The 19,755-nt window shown below is 35.6% G+C and overlaps 2 protein-coding genes across 2 annotated transcripts in view; one reads left to right on the top strand and one right to left on the bottom strand.

Moving 5' to 3' along the window:
- LOC134648317 (aryl hydrocarbon receptor) overlaps positions 1 to 19,755 on the top strand; it is a 158,684-nt gene that overhangs the window by 50,580 nt on the left and 88,349 nt on the right. The window lies entirely within an intron of this gene.
- On the bottom strand, positions 7,031 to 8,022 carry LOC134653153 (uncharacterized). Its single transcript, XM_063508493.1, has one exon. The coding sequence runs from the start codon at positions 7,863 to 7,865 to the stop codon at positions 7,104 to 7,106; it is 762 nt and encodes a 253-aa protein (XP_063364563.1). The 5' UTR covers positions 7,866 to 8,022; the 3' UTR covers positions 7,031 to 7,103.

Below are 19,755 nucleotides of genomic sequence, written 5' to 3'. Positions count from 1 at the left end.
CCTTACGCCCCTTACGGTCACGTGATCGCCTTACGCTGTCTCGAGTTTATCATTTTTTCCCCACCTCAAAAAGTGTCCAGCGCCGCTAAAGAAGTTTTCACTTTAAAAACACAGTAACCTTTGTAAGTATGTAGGTAATTTATTAAAATACCGCAATTCAAAATATTTAATAAAAATAAATAAATTTGTTTCCTAGTTATATATAATATTGTCCGTATATTAATCAATTTAAACTCGAAAGATACGCTTATAACCCGAAACTTCCGCATATCTTATGATCAGTGATCGGAATAGGCAGAGTATATTTACCTACACTTGGTAGAACATAGATAAAAAGTGGAGACTTCCTTACGACAAAAATTTTTTGCGGGACTAAAGTCCCGGGAACTTACCGAATAATTAATATTGTTCTGAATAATACAAAAAACAATGCAAACTGCTTCAATACAATAAATAGGCATAAAATAAATAAACGGATTCTTCTATATTTATTTTTAATAAACTCTCTTTATGTACAAAGTTATTATTATTTTATTAAGTCTAAATATAAATAACATTGCAACTCAATCTACAAATACAAAATTATTATATTGATTTAAACTAACACCATTTTCACACATACCTATTATTAAATGAAAACGGGACTTAATCGCGTAACACTTATATTTAATATTTGGCCCAAGGTTTCGGATGTCACATTACGTCCGTGGTCAGAGGCATACGGGTAGGGAGTTGTGTCAACATTTTCTAGCTATACGAGTTTTTAGAACTACCCGCACTTGTAATAATGTATGTATGTAGGTTTAATACATTACACGGCCAAATTATGAACATAGGCAAGTGACCCAAGTCAATAGTCATAGTTCGTGACCATAATTATATTTCAGCCTTTATTTTCTTACTTTCGATTATACAATGAAAAGGATAAAAATGTTAAATAATAAATACATTATCTTACCTTGAAACTTGGTAGTTTTGCAGTATCCGTGGTGTTTTCAGTATCCAGTAATCGCCAAATCCAATCAAAGCAAAATCGGTGTCCGAGTTCAGGCCGTGTGTAATCAAGTATAGCAGGCGAAATTCCAGTAAACAAGCAAATGTCAAATATCCAAAAAACACAGTATCTACACTTCCGTACGTACTCGACAAGGGATAGTAAGAAACTGATGTCAACTTTCTATTTAATGCATAAAAAGGGTTGCAGGTAACAGCGATAAGTGATAACGACATCTGCTTTGTCTTCTAGACGATAACAATGGAAAGTACTTACAATTAACATAGTAGATAGTAATACTGTTATTTCTATCTCTTTCACTTAAACACAGCTGGTATTGGCGTAAAAGAGACGGACAAGTTTGAAATAATATAAATACAATAATGTTATATTATCGTAAACTAGTACAAACTTGTAGTGTTGTGGTTACTATTTAATTTTACGTACATTGGGGATACATTATGAGATTTTATTTATTTTACCGAATTTTAAATCCGGGAAGTCCCGGAAAAAAATAATAGCGCAAGGAAGTCTCCACTTCATGACTTTGTTCTACCAAGTGTAGGTAAATATACTCTGCCTATTCCGATCACTGCTTATGATGAAAATATTTAATGAAAAGTTACTAGGATTTCCCTATATGTTTGACACATTACCAAATGCTGCCAGGAATGTTACTTAAAACATTGTCTAGTTTTATCTAGACAATTCGGACCATCATATTGGAAAATGTAGCTATATTGTTATCATGTGCAATACCTAGTAAATTGTTGTAAAATCGTAAGCGCCAGCTATTTCATGGTATCGATTAGAGTAGTGATGGGTAGGACATCAATTTAAAATGAGTTTTTATGAGTACCTCATTTTCTAAAATTAGGTGTTACAATGTCTTACTTCAAATGAGGTGAGGTACTAGCATATTTTCAGCGTCAACTATTCCATTAATTCCAACAGCGACATTTTTTTTAAGATGTATGAAAGCTTGCTGCGCTTACGCTTGTAGTCTTTCGTGTTTAATTGTTAACGTATTTTCGGTGGTGACGCGAAGCGATATTGAAGTACGTCGCGTGTCGGTCTCACTCCCTTTTTGGGTATTTCTAATTCATTGTTTCATTTTGAAAGGATTTTTGAGGGGTTCATGTCACAGAGAGGCGGTGAGTGGTACAAACTCAACGCATTTCTCGGTGGACCTTTTGTCGTTGCAATAAGGTTTGTAGTTCGGCAGTTGACAGTGTGGATCATTACTCATTTCTTCATTTGAGACATTTGAGTTTTGAGTGTCGGCGAGCAGGCGAGCACCTAGCGCTTCGCGCGATCCAGGGACTCTGTTGCGAGTTGTGAGGAGTGTGTGAGTTTTGACGGTCGCGAGACTCGCGAATGAATTTGAACGTATAAGAGTTTTTTTTTTGAAATTTGAAGTGTGTGAATGATTTGTGTGGCAAGAGGTGTTTGTGATGCGCGCGAGTAAATGAGTAAAATGAATAGAGGAATGAAGTAAGACATTTCTGCGGTACGAAGTACTGCGACAAATTAACAAAATGAGTGGTACAAATGAGGTGCCTCACGAGTGAGCGACTCAACACTAGATTAGAGACGGACTAAGCTAACTCTGCATAGTATTTGCAATAACAAAGTGGAGAAATGTTATCATTAATGTCAAATTTCTATATAAATGTGACGTTTATAGAGACTCTTAACTTTGTTCTGTTCAATGCGGAGCAAAAAGTTATCTTAGACGGACTCTACTTACTACCGCTCAGTGAATTGCAGGTGTAAGTAAAAATTCAATGTTCCGTTGGGAAACATTACAGGGATTATTGTTATTTTTCCCGGAAAATTAATTCCTTGTGGGGAATGCGAATTTTTCATAAAGGGAAATTTCCATACGATACGTATCACTGGGATACGTATCACTACGCTCAGCTAACCACTTTTTTACACTGGTTTTTGATGTGAAAACTATCACTCTAATTTTATAATTAACTACAATATAAGTTTCATGTTCATATATTTCGGATAAAACAAATTATCTAAGCTTCCGACACAAATAAAGTCAAACACAAACGTCGATGGTATGCAAATATAAAAGTATTCATGCAATTATAAATTCAAATAGGTTATTTGCATGACTGGTGGTGATACGATTAACTGATAAACGAATCAGCCTCAATCATCCGTAACTTTGCGAAACAACTAGTTTTGAACAATTTTATTGTACTTTCGAATTCAGCTTTGATGGTTTACTGCGACAGGTCTGAATACTAATGCGAATCATAAAATTATAAAAACATAAATTTCAGTGGCGATGTTGCGTATTAGGTATGAATTACGTTGGTGGTTCTTAGGTAATTGCTCGATTGTAGATGAACTTGATTGTCTTGACGAATTTCGTAATTAACATCACATATGGTATATATTTTTCAAACAGGTTCAATACGGTGTCAGATGCCATCTCATTTGAATACAATTTTTCGACATTTTGCATTTTAAGGTTATGAATTGTATGGAGATGACATACTAATATGTCACCATACCCAATCTGTTTGAAAAATGCTACAGTCAGCAGCAATAGTTACTAAGCGGGCGAGGTGTTCAAAATGATCTTGAGGCAACTGTGAAGAGAATAAGAGCGCGTCAAGGTAATTCTGCACACCTCGCTCGCTTAGAAACTATTGCTACTGACTGTACATATAATCTGCGTACCTATAACATGGTTCACGGTAAAGGTAACCAGTAGGTACTTAAGTACCCACCCGTTATGTACTTCTGTTGCTTGTGTTGTGTTTGTTGATTGTGTTGTATTTCTAATAGAATATTTGCTTTATTTTTGAGTCATCCTTCACCACCTGGACATCCTATAACCATTTGTTCTGTTTTCTTTGTGTGCAAAACCAATAACCGTGCTTTACATCCGTCCTTCTTAAAAAAGGTCATAGGTACAGCTACAATTTAAATGTATACGTATAGGGGTCATTTGCAATTTTTTTGTACCTTTGTCTAATTTTTTCTTAACATTCTCAGTTTCGTAACGAAAATTATCCATACAAAAATGCAAAAAGATGAGATTTTTATTATTATTATTATAGCTTCATTTCTCGCACATCTGTTTTAAAAATTGACTGTTCTTTTGTTATGTTTACACGATGTGTGATCCCTTAAGGGTAAAAGCCTCCTCCATCTTTTTCCATTTCTCTTTGTCGGTAGCATTATTCTCCCAAGTCTTTCCTGCAATTGCTATGATGTCGTCAACCCATCGTTTTCTTTGTTTTCCTGAGTTTCGTTTGCCCAGTGGGCCTTTCCATTTGGTTGTTTGAATAGTCCACCTTTTGTCTTTGTATCTAGCCAAATGTCCAGCCCACCTCCATTTTTGTCTTAAACTAAACTGTAGTGCATCTGTCAGTTTTGTTTTCATCCGGATATCTGTGTTTCTTACTTTGTCTATTCTTCTTAGTTTCAATAGGCTTCTTTCCATTGCATGTTGGCATGCTAAGATTTTTTCTTTAACTTTCTCGGTGAAGACCCATGTCTGGCATCCGTAGGTTAAACTGGGGAGGATGCAGGAATCCATAACTATTTTCTTTATTTTTAGACTATAATTTCCTTTTAGGATTTCTTTATGTGACCAGTATTTTCTCCAGGCTATGTTTATCCTCCTGTCCACCTCGTTTACGTTGCTATTGGGGTCAAACGAAATCATTTTTCCTAAGTATACATAGTTGTCCACGTATTCTATTGGTTTTCCTTCTACAGTTATGTTTTTTTTGTGGCTGTTCGTCATAACTTTGGTTTTAGACGCGTTCATATGGAGGCCCACTTTTTGGCTCTCTGAATTTAGACTGTTTAACATTGTTTCTATACCTTTAGCAGTATCACCGAATAGAACTATATCGTCCGCAAACCTCAAATGTGTTAGTTTTTTGTTTGATATCCATATGCCTTCCTTTTCCCATTGAAGTTTTTGAAATATTTCTTCCATCACCGCTATAAAAAGTTTTGGAGAGAGGGGGTCTCCTTGCCTCACACCTTTTTCGATTTTGAATTCTTCTCCTAGCCTTTCTAGTCTTACCCTGCTGACACTGTTGGAGTAGATGTTCTTTATGATGTTGATGTATTTTTCATTAATTTTGTTGCTATTTAACGTGTTCCATATAGATATGTGTATTAAGCTGTCAAATGCTTTTGAGTAGTCCACAAACGCCACATACAGTGGTCTTCGGAATTCTTTGAATTTTTCTACAACTTGTTCGATGGCATGTATGTGGTCGATTGTTGAGTATTGTGGCCGGAAGCCAGCTTGTTCGATGGGCTGGTTTTTGTCAATATCTGGTGCTATTCTGCTTAGTAATATTGATGAGAAGAGCTTGTAGACTGAGGAAAGTAGGCTGATTGGCCTGTAATTGCTGATGTCAAGTGGGTCTCCTTTCTTGTAAAGCAATATGATGTTGGATTGGCACCATTGTGTAGGGACTTTTTCCTCTTCCAATACTCTGTTGAAAATGTTGACAAGGTGCTCAGTTAATATTGGCGCTCCATATTTTAAGGCATCATTTGTAAGTTGGTCCGGGCCTGGGCTCTTGTCAGGTTTTAATTTTTTGATATGTTCCAATACTTCCTTGGCGTCTATTGGGTTTACTGTTGATGTTCGTGCCATTACTTGTAGGGCAGGGTTATTTTGTTCATACTGTATTGTAACTATAGGCTGTTTATATAGTTGGGAGTAGAAAGCTGTTGCATGTTTTATTATGCAATTTCTGTCACTTGATTCACCATTAACATTTAATCCCTGTATCCAATTTTTATGAGATGAGAGGTCTTTATATGCTCTCTTGGTGCTACGGAATTTTGACATATTTCTCTCGACTACTGATTTTCGGTAGACCTCATAGTCCTCTCTGAGTGCTTTACTTGTTTTTTTGAATAGTTCCCCGAGTTCATTCTTAATTTCTCTTGTCCTATTTTTTGTAGCTAGCAGCTCTGTCCGGCGCTCAATTAACTTCAACGTTTGTTCGCTGATAATTTTGTTATTATTACTATTTTTATCAGTCATGTTGGCTGCGTTCATGCTTTTTATTATTATTTCTTCTAATGTGTTGCTAATGGTTTGTACATTTTCCCTGTTTTTAGTGGTTTCATTCAGAGTTTCTATGTTTCTTTTTAAATTTTGTATATATATTTTTTTGTCTTGAGCAGTCTGCAGTTTATTTGTTAGAGATGTAAATTTTCGTCTACTGATTTTGGATTGCTCTGTTTTCAGAGAGCATCGCAGCATCCTATGGTCTGACGGGAAATTTATTTTGTTGAGGACCTCTATATTTGTCACTACTTTGGGGTTTGGGCTAAGTATGAAATCAATTTCATTCGTTATTTTATTATTTGGAGATCTCCAGGTCCATTTTCTAGATTCTTTCTTCTTGAAGAATGTATTCAGTATCGAGAGTTTATTCTCATGAGCAAATGTTATCAAGCGTTCACCCCTTGTGTTTCGTTGTCCATATCCATAGTTGCCCAATATTGGGTTCTCGTGAGGTCCTGGTTGGCCAATTTTCGCGTTGAAGTCGCCCATGATTAGGAAGGTCTTGTCTGCCATATCTAGTGCTTTTTTCAGGTCTTGATAAAATCTCTCAATTTTTTCTTCCTCCGCACTTTCGGTAGGAGCATATACTTGAATCAATGACAGCGGCCCATGATTTAAGTTCATTTTCAGTAAGGCAACTCTTTCAGATATACCTATGAAGCTTGTTATTTGGGTCTTATATACTTTCTTCACGAGAAAACCGACACCGTGATGTCCTTTGGTTTCTCCAATGTAGTAAAGGATGTAGTCGCTATGTTCTTCTATGGCACTTCCCATTTTTCTCACTTCTGCTAGGCCTATGATATCCCAGTTTAGTTTTTTAATGGCATTGTTTAGCTCTAGCAACCTTGTAGTTGTTGCCAGGGATCTTACATTATAAGTGCATATATTTATAGTTTTGTTCAGTTTGTGGCAGTTGAGTTTGGATTCTCTATTGATTCGGGAGTTGTTTTTCTTTGATGGAGGGTGTTGGTCTGACGTCCCACGGGGACCAGCCGGGTTGGGACCTAATGTTTTAGTTGTTTGTTTTAGTTGCTATGCTGATTCTTCCGGTCCGTTTGATGACCGCTGCCTCACATAATCAGAAGAGTTTGAGCTAGATCTAGCTCTCATCAGATCAAATGCATTTGTTTTGTTATTCATTGATGAGGTAGAGGTTTGTTGTTTTTTTGCTTGCGTGTTAGTTGATGGGGAAATGGACAGTTCTCTTTTTCTACTGTCTTTTGTGTTTGCGTTGTCTTGGATTATCAATTTATCGTATCTAATGTAGGCGACATTTCCTTTTTTCCTTTCTTCAATAAGTTGTGGTATTAATGCCTTCCTCTTTTCTAAAATTTCTTTAGAGTAGTCCTCCGTGAGCTGTAGTTCCTTCGACTTGCTCTTGTTTTTTAGTATTTCCATCTTCTTCCATCCACTCACAAAGGATAGGAGCGTTGGTCTAGGCTTCTCTCCTTTTTTGTTTTTTCCGATACGATAAATTTTGTTTATGTCTACAGCTTCTATCGATATATTTAATTCTGTCAGAAACTTTTCTTGGACATTTTTTATTAATTCTGTTGTGGTCTTTTCCCCTTCTTGTAGCCCGTGTAATATTAAATTGTTGCTTCTTTTCTCATTCTCCATAAATTCTATTTTCTTCTCCAATTGTTCCACCTTCTTTTTTAATGTTTCATTTTGTTCTATTATAGGTTTCAGTTTTTCATCTATTTTATCCGTTATCCTAGCAGTTATTAAATCGGTTTGAATCTGCATCTCTTTTTGCATTTTTGCGAAGTACTTTTCGAATTGTGCCTCCATGTTTCTTATGTAAAACGGAACGTAATGGTAGTAATAATCGGGTATTTTAACTTTTATCACTGGCAACACTCGCAATGACAGTTGAAGGTTATTTGGCACTGACACTGACAGTACGATCTTCCGTTTGTCTATGTTAACTCTTAACCTCTAAATTGCACCAGTTTTCTTCTTCTTATAACTTTGTAAATTTCAATGTTTCACACCAACTATTACTTTCACCACTTTATTGCACTTGGATTAACAATTGGGATAGTGTTTTTGCGAGAACTTTAGAGTTTAACTATTTATTTCGATGATTTCTTTACGGAGCGACAATACAGTGACGTTTACGTTTCAAAGGCCGGAACCGGAAGATGAGATTAAGTTTTCTTAATTTTCTCAGTTTCGTTACGAATGTTAGCTATACAAATTTGCATTTTTGTATGGTTAATTTTCGTTACGAAACGCAGAATGTTAAGAAAAAATTAGAGAAAGGTACAAAAAAATTGCAAATGACCTATATAGGTTTCCCGCTTCCGCTTACGCCTTCCACCACCCCCCAAATTGGTGTTTGCGGACGAAGGCTGGTTATTACTTTATAGTCAGGGTGTATTTTGTAGGCACAATGTTTGAGCTTTACGTCCCCCACTACTTTGCTAACTTACTAAGTAGGGGTCGATTAAAATTTAAATTAGGTCTTTCATCGTATGGGTTTGAATAAATTACTTTAGTTATGTCCTGAATGTCGAAATCACTGTTTTACCATTTGTATTTAGTTAATTTAGTAGCTGGGTTTGAGAAATCAATCTATTAATAAGTATAAGTTTAATGAGCATAAAATGGATAGTATCTTATCCCATAATGGCAATTTTTTTTTATATTTATTGTTAACAATGGATAGTTCCCACCAAACATAGAGTTAATTATTACATCACATCTCACATTACAGCTTTGAAGCCATAACTCGTACCACGTCAAGGCAAAGGAAACTTGATATAAATTGTGTATGCTTTTTTAGCTTGGCCTTACGGAACTCGCCTACTGCCATTAATTGTTAGGGTACACTTAGATTGTTAAAATATTATTACTGAGTGACTGAGTTACATCGACGACTTTATTAATGTATCATAAAATACAGACGGGCTTATTTACAGATTAGGACCTTAATTTAGGTAGATGACAAAAAAATACTGCGAATATTTTCTTATACGAAGGCAACGATTGGAAAGTACCTAATGAATAAGTAGGTATTTGCACAAATTGCGTCTACATAAAACCACAACTATCAGATGTGAAGGATGACTCACGCTAGACCGGGCAGGCCCAGTCATCCAGGCACAGTCATCCTTGATAGTGACAACACTGACAAGCGTCGTAGAGGTTGTCACGTTTGTCGGTTCAGTTATTGCCTCATGCTAGGTATATCAGGTCGAACCAAAGGTTACCGCGGTATTCGGAAAACAAGATCCGTTCTAGACTAGAGAAGACGATACGTACTAGATACGTTGTAGTTTAGATTTCAACTAGTTCTCTTTTGCAGGTCAATTCGGGCAACAAATGTCACTTTTACGCTAAAATATCGTAATAATATCTTGTGGAAATCGTTCAAGAGTATCTCCAGAATCGCGCAAATGTCAAATTTGACAGGCTAGATCTTAAAAATATCGTTGTCGTATCTTGGTGATGTCTAATAGACATCTAATAGATGTCTAGTTCAAAATCCGAATCGGGCCCTCAGTTATTTAGAAGCACTTGATGCCTAGTAGAAAGCAATTTTCACGCCAAGAGACCACAGTAATTGACTTATATTATTACGTTCTATGAATTATGTTTCCAGGAGAAAGGAAATTCATGGTTAAACCTTATTTAATTTAATAGTTGATATAAGTAATTTATTTATAGCGCGTGTATACAAAATGTGAGAATCTCGTTTAAATTGAAAACTATTTGATCATATGTTTATATTCATTCCCTTTTACTTATCACTACATAGTATAAAACAAAGTCGCTTCCCGCTATCTGTCTGTCTGTCTGTCTGTCTGTCTGTCTGTATGCTTAGATCTTTAAAACTACGCAACGGATTTTGATCGGATTTTAATAGATAGAGTAATTCAAGAGGAAGGTTTACGTATAATTTGTTAACCCGTGCGAAGCCGGGGCGGGTCGCTAGTTACATTATATTCGAGTTTTAAGCAAAATAACATTAATTTAAGAAATAAAGGTATGAGAAGTTTTTTTTACTGCATCTACTACTGTTAACTAACGTGCAGGAACGTCGTCAACATAATATTTACCTAGCTTAATATTAAGATACCTAATATTGAGGTTGTATAAGAATGATTTACATTATTACTGATTACTCGGTATAAGGTTTGATATTAAGAATATGAATGCAAGTCAATATATTATAATCAGTAAAAAATCATGTAGTATCAGTTAACTTAAAGGCTTTGCTATCCACGCCGCGATTCTTAAAAATGAATGAATTATTATCCTTGTATTTACTTGAAACTGTAGTCTGTACCTTCGAAGCTACTCCTTTACCAGCACCTACCTATTTTTTTATTAAGAAACTCTCTTACCGATAACTGCATTTTTGGTTACTAAACGGAACCCTGAAACGAAGCATCCACTTTACTAAGTTACCAATCAATGGCTATAATAAAATTCAATCATGATTCAATCACCTTCTTGGAAAACTCATTGATTCCTCATCATGGCACAATGTTTCTAGGTTAGCTTTTTACCGGGCTGCAAACAAAGGTATTATCTTATGGCATAGCTGAGCAACTGTGCCGGCAATTAAAGATGATGGGACGAGGCGCGGCCGCGTGCAAGCGGTGAGCTTACTATAGAGCATAGGTTCCCAAACTTTTTTGGGCCACCGCCCACTTAGGTATCAAAAAAAATTTCAGCGCCCACCATGACGAAATAATTTGAAATAAAGTAGGTACGTATTTCGTCACTACCTTTAAAAATTCATATATTCGTCACATAAAAAAAGTCTTAAACCTATACATACACCTAAAGTAGAATGAAATACCTATGTATCTCTATTCAAAATATTGAGGATGTTTTTATAATCGCTTAAAAAAAACTAAGTATACATTTTTAAATACGTTTTATTATTACAATAGATAGGTATTGGTTATTGCCTTTACTAGAAATATTACAATGAACTTAGTTTTATTAAAAAGTCTAAATTTCAGTGTGATGGATGAGCCTGATGGGATTTCGTCAGTTTGTTAATATCTGGCTCAATTTTAGTTAAGAATAGCCTGAGGTCGCCACGCTCAGTAATCTGCAGTCTATTTCTTTTCTTTGTGAGCAATGTGACGACGGCACTGAAACCACGCTCCGCCAAATACGAAGATGGAAATGCGATTAGAAATTTCTGTACTATTTCCCATAATCCAGGGTACAGTTGAGGTATTGACTTCTGAAGCCAGAACTCCTGGTATCCGATTTTAAACTTTGCTTTCAATTCTTCATTTGTTGTGAGTTCAATGAGTTCCTCTTCTAAATTAGGTGACGTTGTTGTATTAAACTGCGAGAAGGGATCCAGAAGCCAATCTGGTATGTTCATCTCAAGAATATCCTGGAATCGCTCATTAAAATCAGCATGAACACTTTGTAAGTGTTGACAATATGTCAGTAATTCTTCCTTTGTGGCGGCCACTGCTGCTAAGTTCGGAAAGTGATTATATTCGCCTCTGCCTAAATTTCGCTTGAAAAGAAGTATTTTTCCCATAAAAGCAGCAATAATGTTTTTGGTTTTAATTAAATTCAAATGATCACCTTGTAATTGGAGATTAACATCGTTGAACAGTTTGAACATATCTGTCAAATAAGCAATGTCATTTTTAAATTTAATCAGATTTTCTCGCAATTCGTCATCTTTGTTTTTTAAGAACTCTAGTACCGAGTCAAACAGATTATAAAATCGTGTTAAACATGTGCCTTTTGATAGCCAGCGAACTTCGGTATGAAGCAGCAAACGATTAAAATCTTCATCGTTCTCATCACACAATTGGCTGAATAATCTATCATTCAAGGAATTACTTCTTATTTTATTAACAGCTTTGATAACATATCGGAGCGAAGTATGCAGGGGTTCGCTAAGATTTTTTGCAACCAAATGTTGGCGATGTATGACGCAATGAACGGCCAGTACATTTGGTACGGCTCGTTTTAGAAATGCAATGAAACCTTTGTACCGTCCTGTCATTGCTGGAGCACCGTCGGTAGCTGCTGACAAAACGTTATCAAATGGAATATCATTCTCTTTAAAAAAAATATTCGTGGTCTCAAATATGGATTCGCCCTTAGTGTCTGTTTTTAATGTTCTGGCAAATAATAGTTCTTCACAAAGTGTTTCGTCTTTTATAAATCGTACAAATGATAAGAGCAAAGCTTCATTATCTGGAAGTGTAGATTCATCGAGTTGAATCGAAAATTTGCATATCCTCAAATGATCGCACAATGTATTTTCAACGTTTTCGGCCATTTCGTCTATTCTACTTTGCACTGAACTATTACTTAAAGGTATTTTCCGGAGAATATCTGCACCTGGTTTATGCATCACAGTGTTTATAACTTCTTTCACCGCTGGTAAAATCAATTCTTTGCCGATTGTATATGGTTTACCTGTTTTTGCAATCAACAGCGAAATGTTATAAGAAGCTTTCAGCCCGTCATCATCTTGTTTTAAGGACGATGCAAAAATGTTCGAAACAGTTGCCTGCTTAAGAAATTTTCTTTCTAGCGCTTGAAAATACGACAAATCTTTGTCTTTTTTGTCAGAATGCACTTTAGTCAAATGCTCATGTAACCGAGAAGGCTTCATTGCTTCATTTGTGAATACCTTCTGGCAGATCAAGCACATAGGTAAAGATTGGTTGGTGGCACATGGAATAAAGCCATATTTCAAATATTCAACACTATATTGGCGGCATTTCTTCTTAGACTCGGACATTGTAACAGCTACTCAGGTCACATTACCTTATTCACAGCTACAAAAATCCTAACGAATCCACTTACTTTCGACTTTCGGTTACAAAACATAAAAATAAAAACAAAACTTCATTTAACTTGAATCACTGCTTCTAAAAATGCGAGAGGTCAGCACGTATCGGCAGGAATATTGTACACGCAATGACAATTTTTTAAAACAATTCCTACTTACCTCGGCACCGCGATCCTGTCGGTGCTTGTTTTGAGTAAACAGTCAAAGACTTATAACGAATAGACCAGGTGTATAGATCTAATATATTTTGCAAATTAGGACTGATCTTTACCGAATAAACTAGAATAGGTAAATTGTGATACGAGAATATCAATTTATTCGTACTCTAACTAAATATTTTAGGTTTTTTTTCTCACATGTGGGAGCGCCCCCCTGGGCAGCATGAACGCCCCCCAATTGCTTCCGCGGCCTCTACCGCCCCCCTGAAACTCTTCAGCGCCCACTGGGGGGCGCTATTGACCACTTTGAGAACCTATGCATAGAGAAATGAGCGTTTTCCAAAAAAAGTGTACATTTCATTCATGTCTTCAAAATATTGACTTTTTGGGCTCATTTTATTCTGAATCATTTGTACATTCACGCCTCATACATGAAAAAATGTGTCCCAAAATTTTGTATGAAAAATTATTTTTCCAGTGCGTCACGTTCATACAAAAAAAAAATTCATACAAGAATGTGATGATCTGGAAAGGAAATCTTTGGACACATTTTTTTATGTATGAGGCGTGAATGTACAAATGATTCTGAGTAAAATGAGCCCAAGAAGTCAATATTTTGAAGACATGAATGAAATGTAAAACGCTCAAATATTGTGCGTTAACCTGTCGAATCCCACGATATGACGTCACCATAAGCGTTCTGGCTCATATATGAGCCGTCGGAGCTGACAGATTAAACGAACGCATTTTTGCTTAAAATGAAGAAACGGTAAACTCGGGCCATTCCATGTAAGAAAGTAAGTGTATTAAATAATAAAAAAATTTAATAAAAGTTTTGAATCAACGATCCATTAAGTGTTTCGTATATAGTTTTCTTCATAATTATGCGCATAGTGGTTTAACATGGATTGAACTAATATTTAAAAAAAAACTCTCATTCACTTTCCGTAATTCACGTAACTTGCAACCTACAAGAGAAATACAACCTACAGACCACGAATAAGAGAAATTTAACTTAACTTATATGCTATATTTTAATACTGTTCGCCTGTCGTCCGCTGAAAGTCAGACCCCATTACATTTGAAGATTATGAATTATGTAGATTACAAACTTTGAATAATCCGCCGCCTGCGCCGAATGCTTGAAAAACCACCCTCCTGCAATTTTATTCGAGCAATGAGCCACCCTAATTCAACCCTTAGTACTTGGCTTTAAGGTTACCGTTACTAAGTATTGAGGTATTTAAGTAGCTTCATTAAAATAATTAGTTTAATACCTCTAGGTATTAAGTCCAAGGTTGAAATAAAGGTTTGACATGTGAAGTTTACTTAAAAAATAAAATACTACATGGTTCGTAACTATTTTATTTCATACAAGTATGAGGTTATTGAAGGTTATATTAGGCATTACACAAGGGAGTTTAAAATAGAAATGCATTAGATTATTAAAATATACATAGGTACCTACTTATTTATTACTTAGTAAGACTTCAGTCAAACCAATTTTTAGGAGAACTTACTTTTTCAAGTTACATTACTATAATTAAGGATATCGGTATGTCATCTCGCACCCAAACACTGACAGGAAACGCCGTACAACTTTCCGAATATTGGCAAACGAGTCAAACGGGTCACCCTGTTGAGGTAGAAACAGGACACTTGGAAAGAAATACGTGATGGAATACAATCACTACTCTTGACTGATTCGAGGCTTAAATGATGATTAACAGAGACAGCTGTATAGCAAAAATGCAATGCAAAAAATGCATAAGATGCTGCGTATAGGTACACTATGTCATATTTAATTCTGATCAGTCCTTTAATTACTACCTATAAGTAATTGTATAAATACTTTAAGTCACACTAATATTTATTCATGTTTAGGGAGTGCAGGGATGGCAATTGTAATAAATCCCAATTATAACGAATACCTCTGACATAAAAGTAATGAAATCAAACCCTATGCAAACTGAAACCATTACAGACAAGGTGCGTTCACCTTAATTCAATCAGCGGCTAATCGAATGAGCCGCATTTAACTCTGTGGGGAAAGGGTTGGATCAGCGCACACTGGACGGTTCAAACGGTCACTTTCATACCGAGTTATCTATGGTAGGTACTACTGTTCTCGTTTTATACGAAGTTCAATATAACACTGCGCAAAAGGCGGACACAAAATTACTCGCAAAAAATAATTCTACCTATCACAATTTTTAAAAAATCCTAAAGAAAGGGGCCATATTTCTCTTGTAGCTTTACTTTCCGGTTTAGGTATTTTCAATTCAATACGTTTATTTCGGACATACAGCCCATATACACTAAATATTACAAATTATGTAAATTTAAAAATAAAAATAATGAACTTATCATTAATTTCAAAATTAAAACACGCGAAGTCAAATAAATTAAATTTACATTTAAATACATTATAAATTAAGAATTAAAAAAAATTAAATTTAAAATGTTTATTAAATATTTAATTTAAATAATCAAATAAAAAATAATTAAATACTTAAAGTTTGTCAGATTTTAAGAAAACGAAATTAAATTTGGAAAGTATAACAATATCTTGGAAAATTATTATATTTGCTTATAAATCACGAATATATTTAAAAACCATTACGTGCGTATCCAGTAGCGCTCCAGCCTGCCAGTATCCGCTGACCTTAATCACAAAATGCACCGCCGGCGTCGGCAAATCCAATAGGTTTTCATTTAATAAAACCCCTTTATTGGTTTAACTCGGATTTATTTAGCTTTATAACATCGCACGTATTCTCTTTGTTTTCTTAACAATTATGTTTCAATAGAAAAAATCAAAATAGCTTTGGATTTCCAACTTTTTATTCATTTCAGATGTAAAAAACGATGTATCAAACTTTTTCCTGATGAACAATGAACTGAATCAAGTTATCTTATTAGTTTCAAGTTTAATTAACGTTTCATACCTAATCTAGACTGCTAAATAAAATACCTAGAATCATGCCACTGCACCGGCACGGCACCTTGATATCTATGGCTTTTAACTAGATATTACCTACAGAATATGAAATGCAATAAATCTAAATAAAAGTATACATCTCTGCGAGGTCGGTGAAAATTATTTTTGCTGAAAATCTGCCGAAATTCCGCGCACTTCAACGTTGAATATGCAATTTATTTAAACCTATCAAAAGCCTTGTTGAACTGCCATGTTTTTATAGGCGTGGTTAATTCTCATAGGCCACTTGACAGCCCTATGACAGAACAATATATTTCTAAGGTAATCGTGTAAAGTCACGCCTCGACCAAATAAATTACACATTGACAAATGAGATTACTTGCAAATCTTATTAAGGGCCACACCTCCGCTGAAATACAAGCGGATTTCCTATCAGGGGAAAATGTCTTTATTTATGTTCGTCGTCAAGGCGACGACGCCGTGGCCTTAATAGGTCAATGAAAATAATATGCTTCAAACTATATTAAAATAAGCATAAGATTTATATAGTTTTATTATTTAATAGAATAGATGAGATGCCGGCAACCCTAAATGAACGCGGCTAACCCTCATTTAGTATTAGTACAAGTCAGCGTGCTAGATACTATGCATAGTACCTACTCATGCTAGTAGTACGGTCAGTTGTATAGGCAAAATGAAAGTTCTGAAATACGTATATCCTGTGTATGTAATCCTGAGATGTATTACACAAATTTTCGTAACTAGGTAGGCTACTAAGACGAGTAGGTACTCAATAACTTCTGGTCGTTTAAAACAACGAACTAGAATAACCCTAATCACTGCCTAAAATATCTCTGTAAGCTGTTCAATAATTAGTAACTCTTTGATAAACTATTGCTCACATATATGACACATATTGACGACCATAATGTAAACTCATATAGATTAGCATAAGAATAATTTATACTGTAATTTATCATTATGAAATAAATAAACTAAACTAAACTAAACATATTTCCAGGTAATATCGCTTCATTTTTAGGGTTCCGTAGCCAAATGGCAAAAAACGGAACCCTTATAGATTCGTCATGTCTGTCTGTCTGTCTGTCCGTCTGTCCGTCTGTCTGTCCGTCCGTATGTCACAGCCACTTTTCTCCGAAACTATAAGAACTATACTGTTGAAACTTGATAAGTAGATGTATTCTGTGAACCGCATTAAGATTTTCACACAAAAATAGAAAAAAAACAATAAATTTTTGGGGTTCCCCATACTTCGAACTGAAACTCAAAAAAATTTTTTTCATCAAACCCATACGTGTGGGGTATCTATGGATAGGTCTTCAAAAATGATATTGAGGTTTCTAATATCATTTTTTTCTAAACTGAATAGTTTGCGCGAGAGACACTTCCAAAGTGGTAAAATGTGTGTCCCCCCCCCTGTAACTTCTAAAATAAGAGAATGATAAAACTAAAAAAAATATATGATGTACATTACCATTTAAACTTTTTTATTTTTTATTTAAAGTTTTTTTTTATACGTCATAAATCGCCTAAATACGGAACCCTTCATGGGCGAGTCCGACTCGCACTTGGCCGCTTTTATTTAAAGTAAAAATGTCCTGCGTCTATTAGTAAACATCTGCAGCGTATATACGAGGATACTTATGCTAACGGCGCCTTTCATACGGCCCCAAATGCGATTATAGCCCACTATGATCCCAGCATCACTTACAACAAGTGCAATATCAATCTAACCCGACAATGGGCACACGCTGCACGGTGGGGGTCTTTTGTGTCCCTCAGGTAAAGACGTCCAACCCCGGAGACCCCTTAACTCCTGTCAAAACAGTGAATGGCCACATTGTTGTCTGATAGGGTGTCTATAGTTGGGGGTGCCGCGAAATTCTCTTTTCATGGTATTGTAGTATTATTGCCTTAAGCTCCGTGGTTGATTAATTTTTAATTGGGAAGGAATTGTGTGGTTATATCGACTTGTTTTAATTGTGTTGGGTACTAAAAAACAACTAAATAACTTAATTTAAACTTCAGTAATATAGTTTGCAAATGGATTCTAAATTTGTCAGTCAATATTTTTATGTAGGTATATGTTATTCCTTCAAGGTATTATTTCTTGTTTCAGTCACGTAACTTATAGGTATGACGCTCAATTCTATAAATTTTTAGGTAAACATAGGGTAGTCTATAAAGAAATTGTTTCTAACAGGTGCATTATGATCGTACTATATGATATGATATGATATGATCCTCATCCCGCGCGTTAGTAAAAGTTGTGCGATCTATCATTTCATGTCCTACGCAATAACCACCACCAGGCTTGCTCTTGGACTTGGACTGAGTAATTAATGTAACGATGGTATGGAAATTGACACCTTTTTTAAGTTTTGTAATCGAATAGCCATTTGAAGGCCCTCCTTATTTTATACTTGTTACCTACATTTGAATTTACAGTGTACCGCTGCAGGTACACTGCACTGCACTATACCACATGCACATAATTAAAGTTTTAGCCTATTACTCATACTCATCTCCCAGAAAAGTTTGAGTACTTATTTAACATAACATTACATATTATTTGGAACTCAATAACTTTCAGTGGAGTCCAACCCCCCAGTATCGGTTACAGGTAACCCTGCGGTCGTGCACAATGGGCCAGCTCGGCGAGGGCCACACGCGCGGAACTAATGCCGTCTAAGTACCGTGGGCATTGGGGGGTTAACGGTAATCGAAGCGATTCTCTTGTTAATGGATTTGGTATTAACATCCCTTAGCCGGACTGTTTTCTGGGAGATATCTAAAATTGAGAGTACATAGTTGCAACGACGATTCTTTTGACAGAATAACATAATCTATCATAAACTGTTTTTATCTTATCTTAAATAATTATGCAAAAAATGTGATTCTGTTTACTATTTGCTGCGACTGCTTGTGCTGCGTGTTAGGGCTCATTTAGACGGCGCGCGAACTCGCATGCGATTTTAGTTACATTGCCGACCATTGAGGTTACAACAATTCAACCCGCCGATCAAATAACGCAATGTATTGAAACTCGCATGCGAGTTCCCGCACCGTCTAAATCAGCCTTTACTGTTATGACGTTACTGCTACAGCGTAGACACAGACAGTGTCACTGTCAATCTGTTACTGCATTGCTGTCGCGATTAGAACGTTCAATATTACTCTCATTTCTTCAAGGAAATTGACAATGACATCACCCGTATCAACGCCGCAGCAGTAGGTAACGCTGCAACTATAACACTGCTGTAGTCGTAATCCAAATGTCACCTTTATATGTGTATATCTGTTTATATACCTTTTTTTTTTCGATTTGTCTGTAATATGACAGTTCAAAGCATGACAGGCAAATGATATATATTTATATTTTTTTGTAAGCCAAACGACTCATTATGTACGAAAGGTTTATTACATAATCACATTAAGTATCATTTCAACCATAAAACTACTGTTTTATTACTGTCCGGTTATTCCGTACGAATGCCATAACAAATAATAGCCAATGTTAAGGATGTCCTTCAAAACGAACGCACTCGACAGGATATATCGTAATTGGCAGTGAACCTCGCGTATGTCAGGAAGTTTGCAAGTGATCTATGTGTGTGACCGCCACTTGACCGCCAGTTAGGTCTTTGTTAGGTTAGGTTCAATAAAATTATAGGTACTTGGGAATGAGTTTTAAAGGAGATTTTACAGGGAAAAAATAGTCTAAATTGCTTCCTAAAAATAAGTGGCTTAGTAAGTAACACAAAT

This window comes from Cydia amplana, chromosome 1, assembly GCF_948474715.1.
Source record: "Cydia amplana chromosome 1, ilCydAmpl1.1, whole genome shotgun sequence".
Classification (NCBI taxonomy): domain Eukaryota; kingdom Metazoa; phylum Arthropoda; class Insecta; order Lepidoptera; family Tortricidae; genus Cydia; species Cydia amplana.
This window is presented reverse-complemented; position numbering and strand designations above follow the sequence as displayed.